A 9848-nucleotide genomic window follows, 5' to 3' on the forward strand; every position below is an offset into this window, starting at 1 on the left:
GATCGAGCGAGTCTCCTCCCTTCTGCACTCTGCACTGATCTGATCTGATCTGATCTGCAGACGGTCCCTACATACGCGTGCGGCCGGCCCCCCTCCCTCGCCCGGGGCTGCACAAGATGACCTCATCATACACCAGAGGCAGCACAGCACACGTCCGAGCCCCTACTAGCACCTGCACTGTGTCGCCGTCCCCGGCCGGCCGTCGAGTATGCTATGCTTATCATCCTCTATTCGTCTCAGCCACCATCAATAACTCCGGTAGGTGTCCACTCTATATATACACGCTATTCGTTCCATCAGCCTTTCTCATCTCAAGTCTCATCAGTCGGCGTAGTTGAGTACTGGTACTCTACTATATTCGTCTGCTTGCTCTGGACCTCTGGTGTGGCTATGCCAGCTACCGGCGGGGGTCCTGGCGCCGCGCAGCCGGCGGTGGCGAGGAGGCCGAGCAGGTACGAATCGCAGAAACGGCGTGACTGGCAGACGTTCGTGCGGTACCTGGCGGCGCACCGCCCACCGCTCGTGCTGCGCCGGTGCAGCGGTGCCCACGTACTCGAGTTCCTCCGCTATCTCGACCGCTTCGGGAAGACCCGCGTCCACGCGCCGCCCTGCCCGGCCTACGGCGTACACGCGATAACGGCGACGGCGCCGTGCCAATGCCCGCTCCGCCAGGCGTGGGGCAGCCTCGACGCGCTCGTCGGCCGCCTACGCGCCGCCTTTGACGAGCGCTACAGCCGCAGCGTCAGCGCGCCGCCGCCGCAGCAGCAAGACGCCAGTTGCAACCCCTTCGCCGCACGCGCCGTCAGGCTATACCTGCGTGACGTCCGCGATGCGCAGTCTAGGGCGCGCGGCATCTCCTACCACAAGAAGAAGAAGAAACGCAAGCTTGCCACTGGAAGCTGCACCGTGGAGGCCTCGTCCTCCAAGAACGGCGGCTGCGCGGACGCCAACTCGGACGGCGAACGCGGGCACAAGACTACGATGACGACGAAGGCTAACGTGGCGCCGGTGCCTCAAGCACCGCCACCGCTGCCGCCTCTGCCGCCATGCCTGGCCGGGGTACCGTTCGAGTGCGGCTCCGACACGGGAAGCATCGCTGGAGGAGGGGGGTCTATTGGCGCCGGCTACTACGGCGGCATATACTTGCCGTTGTTCTTCAACGCATTTAATTAGCTTCTTGATAGATTAGCCTCAAAATGCCTCGTAGTGCCCAATTAATGTTCGATTATAATCGACGTACGTCGAGGGCATCGTAACGCACCCTATGTTACTTTGCTTATCTTTATCTTTATCTTTATCTTTACCTATCTTTACCTCTTTATCTTTATCTTTATCTTTATCTTTATCTTTACCTACTAAGAAACCAGCGACCGCTTCTGGTCGTACGTCGTCGGCGTTTTTTAAAAAACTCCTTCCGTTTCTGGGAATTTGACCCGCAGTCCTATTTCTAAGTGGGTAACGTTTCACTTTTTGTAACGAAAAAAAATACCCAAACACACACGGGCTCGGGCTCGCGCTCACCTCCTCTCCCTCTCGCCCAGAAGTCCTCGCCGCCGCCGCCGCCACCACCCACGCCGACCGCTTCCGGCGAGCTCCGGCACCGCGCAACATGTACCCGAGCTCCCCACAGTCCGCGCCTCCCTCCCCCGCGGCCAGATTCTCCGCTCCCGGCATCTATCGCCCGCTCACAGCCCCGCCCCCATGGCTAGGGTTTCGAGCAGGGCTTCGCCGGTGCATCTCCCGCTCGCCGTCTTCTCCCACCACGCCGGCCTCCCTTCGCTAGGCACCCTCGCACCTTTCGGCACCCTCGCACTGGGCATTCCTTTCTCTCCCCCTCACGGCTCCTCCCGTCGCCGAACTGGAGCACCAGCCGATTTGGGGCAGCAATGCCACGAGCTAACATCCCTGCGTGGGCTTGCTCAATCTGGGGCAGACGCGCCAGTTCTGGCGTGGAGAGAGTAGGAAGGTGAGACGGGAGGCCAAGGCAACGGCGAGATCCACGTCGAGCTGCCATGGCCATGACCTGATCCACGACGAGGTTAAATGGGGGCGGCTGCTTCCTAAAGGACGACGAAGCTCTCCAAGGGTGGGCCTTCTGTTCTCCCCGAGAATGATGTACCTGTGGCATGATTGCTCTTCATGTGTACGTGCTTGCTGTATTTACCTGCATCTGATGGTTCTTCCAATGTGCGTGTTTGAGAAATACACCTGCAGGTAATGGTTCTTCATGCTATGTGCCTGGTTCTTGTGTTGCTTCCAGGGCATAGAACTGCCTGCAATGATTCCTTGTGTGCTTTTGTTCCGAGTTCCTTAGCTTCTTTTGGTGGATTAGCTACTGTATAAAATAAAACAAGCAAGCAGTTCATATGGGTTGATTAGCTGATGCATGTGATGTGTATAAATGGATAATTGAGATGGGTGTGATTTATTATGGGATGTAGTCTGATTTCTAAGAAAAGGGTTTCTTCTTGGTTGAGAATAATGGAATTTGAGATGTACTGCTATGTGTTTGCTCTCCATCTTGGACCTTCTAAGCTGCACCTGGTAAAGTGTTGATAGGTTTGACGTAAGTATTTTGGACCTAACACATTTTTATCAATTGTTTCAGATTGACCAGGCGAAATACAAGAGCATCTCATCTGGATTTAGCGTTCTGCTAAAGGAGCAAGGAGCTAGGGGATTTTTCAGGGGATGGGTGCCTACCATGCTTGGTTATAGTGCTCAGGGGGCTTGCAAGTTTGGGTTCTACAAGTTCTTTAAGAAGACCTACTCAGATATGGTTGGGCCTGAGAATGCCGTGAAGTACATGACCCTATAATTTACCTTGTAGGGTCAGCTTCTGCTGAGGTAATTTTTGATATCGCTCTATGCCCCTTTGAAACTGTCATGGTCCGTGTGCAGACACAACCTGGATTTGCTTGTGGGTTGAGTGATGGGCTTCCCAAGTTCATCAAATCTGAGGGTGCTGCTGGGTAAGTAAATCTCCAGCCATCTTAACAACTTCATGATTTGCTTTACTTACCCTCATCCTATGCGCTCTAACTTATTGGTTAATAATGCCAGGCTTTACAAGGGAATTGCTCCTCTCTAGGGTCGGCAGATTCCTTACAAGTGCTTTCTCTCATCATTCTGTTATAGTCTTCTAATTTGAATTGTCACTACTATGGTTGTTTCACAAATGTGGCCTGCTTTGGAACCAAATGCTCTAAAGCTGGTCCCCTGTTTCATCTAATCGGCCTGTTTGTTTTTCTTTGATACCAATTGGCGATGTTTAGTTACCTTTTCTTCTCCTATATGAGCAAACTACTATCCTATTGATGGCGAACCATGCTGATACTATTCTATATTAGTTTTACCATTTCTATTTGTTGCCTAGCTTACGGACATTATTCATCGACTCCTTAGAGTCATTCACTCCACAGTTTCGATGGAAGTTTTTAGCTGAAACTCCAAAATTCACTTTTCTTGCCAAAAGTAAATATGTTAGCCAGACATGAGATTACTGTATGTATGTCCATCCACACTTGCGCTGCAACAGAAGAGAACAACTTAGCATATATGACCCACACAATAATAAAGAATAAAGAAAAGGATTAGATATTTTTATATAGTATAAATAATAAAGAAGCGTGACCCCAGACTGTTAAATATGTGATATATATCCAAAGGAGAGTGAAGATAGCTTTTTTGTTGTGCTGCCAACTGGGTTAACAAATTCAGATTATGTTATTGTTCTGTACAACATTACCTTGCTAAACGATGGACGTCCTCAGCGAAGAAAGCCATGTCCATGACCCTCTAAAGAAGAAAGAACACAAGCCATAAGAAACAAATGCACTTTCATATACTTAGTAGAAGTCGACTCCAAGTGAAAATGAGGAGTGCATAGCCGGTTACCATCTAAAGATATTGGCATCAGAAATCCTCAAACACCTCCTTGAACAGTTAAATTGCAGGACAAGTTTACATAGACTATTTTGTAAATTGCAATTACTGAATATGAGCACACGAGCAAACAACCAGACAGTAACGGCCTAATGGGCAGTGATTATTCATGAGTGTCATCCCATAGAATGTTCAAATTCACTAAAATAAGCCAATTCAGCCCTTAACAGTCTAGCAGAACATCTCTCACAGATTTTGCCACTGATTCGTGAGTGGGGAGGATATAGATGCCAGGCGGGATATGGTGAGATACAATGCCGATGTCTAACAACAGCAGTGGGTCGAGCGACACGGGCTTCTGTCCAGCGACGCCAAGAAAGAAGCGGTAATGACGGGCGCCGACCAGTCTACGCGTATTATGGTCTTACAGTCCAATTTTGTGTTTTTCATATCAACATGATTGTTTTACCGTCAATTTTCTGAATATTGTTAGTGACTAACTATTTTCTAATTTTGTTTATTTAGGTTGAATGTTGTTTCATTCCCCACGCGGCTGAATCCAACTCGGTCTTTATCCTGCCTTGGAGTTCTCTCTCATAACTGAAGCCTGGAGGTATTCGATTTATCGGATTTCGAGCTAGCTGCCCTTTTCTTGCTCCTTGCCATTAGCGCAGCCCTTTTTCAATTGATTTCACTAGATCCCCTGTTTGTACAGTATGGATGAAAAACCTTGCAATTATTTCACTAGATCGATTGATGATAGCTTGCTGTTGCTGATGAAACCGAAGAAAATGTATCTATCCCGGGCCAGTTGCCAACCAAACCAACATTATCTCAGTTACCGGTTCAAAGATGTCTCAAACCACGCACAAACATTTCAGTTGATACATACACCATAAGTTTGGTTGTCCGCTCTTTTAGATGCCCAGAAGCATGATTCTCAAGATCATTGCTCACTGAACATAAGACCAAATGTTCCAATTTATTTTATTGCTTAAAGAAGAATTGGTGTTCTGTTGTGTTATCCTGTGACACTATATGGCATCAGGTTGTTTGCTTCTATCAATTGGCACTGTTATTAATGTTTCTGTTAGATTATTGTCTACCTTAATGATCTGTTCAACCAACAGGTATGGAAGTTGTTGGTGTGGTGACCGCCGTAGGGCCCGGGCTGACTGGCAGGAACATTGGGGATGTTGTCGCCTACGCAGGCAAGCCGATGGGCTCTTATGCTAAAGAGCAGGTTATTTCAGCCAATGTTGGTTCCCATCACACCTTTGATTGATCACACAGCGGCTGCTATCGTGCTGAAGGGGATGACTGTCCATATGCTGGTTCACCACATATTTAAGGTACATTTTGTCTTGCTCCTGCTGTGTGACATACTGACCTGCTGCACATCCGCGTGAAGCACACCCACCCGCTGCCGGAGGCGTCCCGCGCCCACGCTGACTTCAAAGCCCGGAAGACGCCGGGCTCCATACTGCTGACCCTATAGAACTAAGCACCGTCATCTTTTTTGGGTAGGAGAAGAAGGCATAAACAGGGGACTCGGCGAAGAATCTACAATGCTTGTCAATATGTTTGCATCTGAACACTGAATCCTTTTTCTCTCTGTTTCTCCTGGTTATGTTGGATTCAGTATGAGTGAGTGTGTTTGTTGGTTATGAGTTGGATCGTGGTCTTACTGTGCACATCATTGTTTGAAGCATGACGAGTTGTAAAGACCAACATTTTTCAAAATAGTGACCTAGCAGGACAAGTATTTCCCTCAGTTTGTATATTTTTTATATTCATGTCAAGTTATACACTAGACTAATTATAACAACATGTCAAGCTTATAAGGCATGGCGAGTTCATGTCAAGCACCTACAACTCGGTCGTCAACAAGTCGATAACATCACATACTTGGTTTTAGAAATTAAAGTAACAAGTGCAAACACCAATCCACTGGTGCACCACAAGGCGGCCACCACAAGGCGGCATTAGCGTTGCCGGGTGAGAGGCTGTGGTGGATCGTTGCTAGGAATTGGTTTGGTTGTGTCAGGTGTGTGCGTGCAGCAAGCCTCTCTGGCCACCTACCCCGGCATTGGGGTTAGACGGAAGATGGGTAATTAAACAAAGATATATGTGAAATTATAAAATCAAGTGATTTTCTCGCATTGTAAAGTCATTTTGTTTTACCCGTTGCAACGCACGGGCACATTTACTAGTTATTATTAATTCTTGTAGTTGTTCCGTGGTCTATGTAGGCATTTCGTGTATCATTCAGAGTACTCATGGCTCATGAGAATGAGATCTACTACTTCATTCGTTTCAAAACAGATGACCCAATTTTATATTAACTTTGTATTAAAATTATTATAAAGTTGAGTCATATATTTTGAAACGGATGGAGTAGCTCCCAACAAATGATTTATGCATGCACCCTCACTAACTAGTTTCTCAACATATTTATACTATTTGTGGTGGAGGTAGATTAAAAGATAGAGTTAATTACACTTTTTGTATTACATGAACTTGCACGGCGGGTACAAATTCATACATAAAATTGAAAAATGTCATAAAGTAGTACAACAACTTGCGTTTGAGGTACATTTACATGCATTTTCGTTCCAGGTCGTTATCTCTCTATTAACCCTGTTTACTTGCAAGCCATAGGCCCGTGCTCTCTTAAGTGCGGACCCCGCCAATAAGTGATGATAGAAAATAAACTGAAAAATAAAATATCGGGTGAAGCCGATGGAACTCTAACTAAAGACCGCACTACATTGATGTAGAGAGGCTAGCTATTTAATTAGTCACTAGCAAAAATGTCCGTGCGTTGCAACGGGGGAATGTAAGGTGCAAGAATCAGGCTTAGATATTGTAGTGGTGGAATACTTATCATGTAACTTTTTTACCGTTAAATCACTCTTCTTTCTTAATTACAATATACCGTGAATCATATTTTTTCCCCTCTGTAGCTCACAAATAATTGGTTAAAAAAACTTTAGCCATTATTTAGTTCAAGAAATTAGCCAAAAATTAATAGTACCTTTGAAATTATGTATAAACAAAACTTGCTCCCTGGTTAACATGTTTGCTATCACTAATTATTTCACAATGTAAGACTATACAAACAACAATGGATGTCCCAACCATTTCTCAACTAAAACTTCATACACACGTGAATTGTTGCCAAAAACTGCTAGAACAAACATGTTGAACTGATTTGTTTTTGGCACTGGATCAACTCATAATCTTACTTATAGACTGACATGTATGATGCTTATAAACCGAAATATGTTTTAGAGCAGATAAAAAAGAATGTACAGGGACTTCCAGTTGCATAAATATAATTGTTGGTCATATATGAAACATCTAAAATTTTAAGAGTCAAACATGATCTAAGGAAGTGACACACATCTGCAACTGCAAGTATCTAATAATAAAATCCATATTAAAGATAACCTTTATTGATTCAAATATTTCAAGTTCCGTCCCTTTGTTTCAATAGAACGGCCACTCAGTCCAGCACATCCCCTTTGTCATAGACCAATAGAAAAAAAATGGATACATATTTATCTGGTCCTACTCCTATCATAGTTTACATAGTAAAAAACTAAGATTACCTATGTCTACATAATGAGATTCATTTGCATCATCATGTTCTTACTTTGAAAAATGGTAGCAGCATATAGAAAGAATCCAATGTGTTGGTTTGGGCACAATGGAAAATTCAGTTCAGATACCTATACTCAACAGTCAACACCAGCTATCATGGTCACCCTCATCTTGACTTAGTACCGATCAAGCAGCACCAAGTTGAGTAACCAACAAACTTCAGTGACTATCTGTTGGATTTTTTTAGCATAATAGTAAGGAAAGCATCTGAACAGATCTCAGTATTCCAAAATTAAAATTAACAAACCTACAACATGCATGTTCGTGTATAACCTATCTGCAAGCAATATCTTTTTTGAGGATAACATCAAGACTTAGACCAAAATCAAGGCTGCATCGTGTTCCTTCCAGAGCGGATCATGTAGTTGGTCCCGGACACCATCCGCAACCACAAGGTCTCCATGAGCTTTGGCAACATTGGCTAGTTCATGAGCCAGCCCATTGTTTGTCCTTCTAACTGTCCTAATGTGATATGCCTAAAAATTCTCAGCGCAGATTTAGTATCAACAATAATTGGGTTGGACAATGATCTTCTTACAGAATCAGCCTGTAGCTCCTTTCCCCACTGCACAGTCGATCTCCGCCACCAGGGAGCCTCGGAATACGTTAAACAATTCCTTCAGTACAACCAGAATAGCGCTGACTTCGGCCTCGACAGTTCTGCATGCACCCAGCTGCCTATCTGCAAGCAATTTTAGTGTTCTATTCGACACGACGTTTTAGTCGTATACGGTCTGGTCTATATGCCCGTGCGGTGCAACGGGAAAGAAAAAACCTGCGGTTAAGCATGCCGCAACCGCCTGCTCCGCCTGTCGCTTCGGCCAGGCCACACGGTACACATGCGCCAGGCCGAGCAGAGCCATTCGATGTAATCGCCATCCACCCCACTCCGCTAAGACCTTTGTCTCTATCGGGTGAGAGTAGAGGAAGCATGTGAAGAAGGATAAAGTTGTGGGGATTAGACAGGATGCAGATCTGTGGTGCCCATTCGATCATCCACTCATAATACCGATGACACCTATGCATGACACAACCTTTCATAATAATAGGTATATAATGCAATTAATTTGAATTGTGTGCATTTCAAATCTTCTAATATAAGGTTTTATACATTTTCCATAATCTTCAGAATGCAAAAATCACATATTTTTGAATTAAACTCCTTTTAAATACAAAACTTGATTTTGAATTTTGGAAGAAAAGTTATACTAAAAATTGCTAAAAATACTTCAGAATGTATTATTATGGTGTTGCATTGAACCAGGAAACCCTTATGAGAATTTCCTCTATTTTATATTGAATTTTGAACCTCCAAATAACTTGGATACATGATTTGTTGATTTGAAGCAAAATACATATATAGAAAGGAAGTAGGCTCATCGTTACCTGTTTGCCCCAAAAGTAGCCATTGATCTAAAATTCATGAGAAAAAGATCCTACCTCCATTAATAAAATTCTCCCAATCTAAAATTCATGAAAAAAATTCCTGCATCCATAAAAAAACCCTACCATACCCCTCTTTTTCACAGGCAGTAGCTCGATTGGCGCTAACATTGACCCTCGGGCCCCGGCCCAGAGGGCCGTAACCGCGTGGTGCGCACGAGATCCCTTTTCTCAAGGCAAAAAGAGCTTTATTTATCAATGGGTAACATGAGTTTTACAATCAACTATTACAGGCTCTCTAATCAACTCAGGAAATGTGTTCCAGACTCCCCGTGCAAATCGGCAGCCTTGTTGCATTTTCTCTTAGTCTGTACTATTTAGCACTCTTCTAGATAAAGCAAACCTGTCTTTGTTTCTTCGTCAATTCCACACCACTTCGTTTTGTTTAGATTTTTCGAACGGAGAGCATTGGCAACCGTACCAGCCTCAACTTCCTCCGCCTTGGAGCAGTTCTGGATGGAGTTGCAGGCAGCCAACACAACCGATCCGTCAGTTCGCCGGGCAATCATACGAGCACCGCTTATGTGTTCCCTGTTGAAGAAGGAGCAGTTGATGTTTAAGTTGATCTAGCCTTCCGCCGGCGACATCCACCTGGGAACGTTGTCCACGTAGAGCTTGCACCGAATAGCAGAGTCAGGCTAACAATGGCTGCCTCGCTCACGGGGCTGTCGGTGAGGCTAAAGTACACCAGGGAGTCCTCGTTACCACGTCCCGCGGCTGCCTTGTACCACGAGCTCGACCCAGGCAGGTGGGCATCAGATCGCGTAGGTGTTGTCTCCATGCTTTCCCGGACGCCACCGTCCGCTCTGACGGGACTACTACGACCGCCTTGCCCTCGGGATGACAGTGATGCT

The 9848-nt window shown here is 45.4% G+C and overlaps 1 protein-coding gene across 1 annotated transcript; it reads left to right on the top strand.

The window, feature by feature from the left end:
- The first annotated feature begins 316 nt into the window (after positions 1-316).
- Positions 317-1309, top strand: LOC119359389 (protein G1-like). The gene has a single exon (XM_037625600.1). It carries the CDS (start codon positions 391-393, stop codon positions 1171-1173), a length of 783 nt encoding a protein of 260 aa, XP_037481497.1. The 5' UTR covers positions 317-390; the 3' UTR covers positions 1174-1309.
- The last annotated feature ends 8539 nt before the right edge of the window (positions 1310-9848 follow it).

Source organism: Triticum dicoccoides, chromosome 2A (assembly GCF_002162155.2).
Source record: "Triticum dicoccoides isolate Atlit2015 ecotype Zavitan chromosome 2A, WEW_v2.0, whole genome shotgun sequence".
Lineage (NCBI taxonomy): Eukaryota > Viridiplantae > Streptophyta > Magnoliopsida > Poales > Poaceae > Triticum > Triticum dicoccoides.

Coding starts and splice junctions, on each gene's coding strand:
- LOC119359389 (XM_037625600.1), top strand. CDS start 391: ATGCCAGCTACCGGCGGGGGTCCTGGCGCCGCGCAGCCGGCGGTGGCG.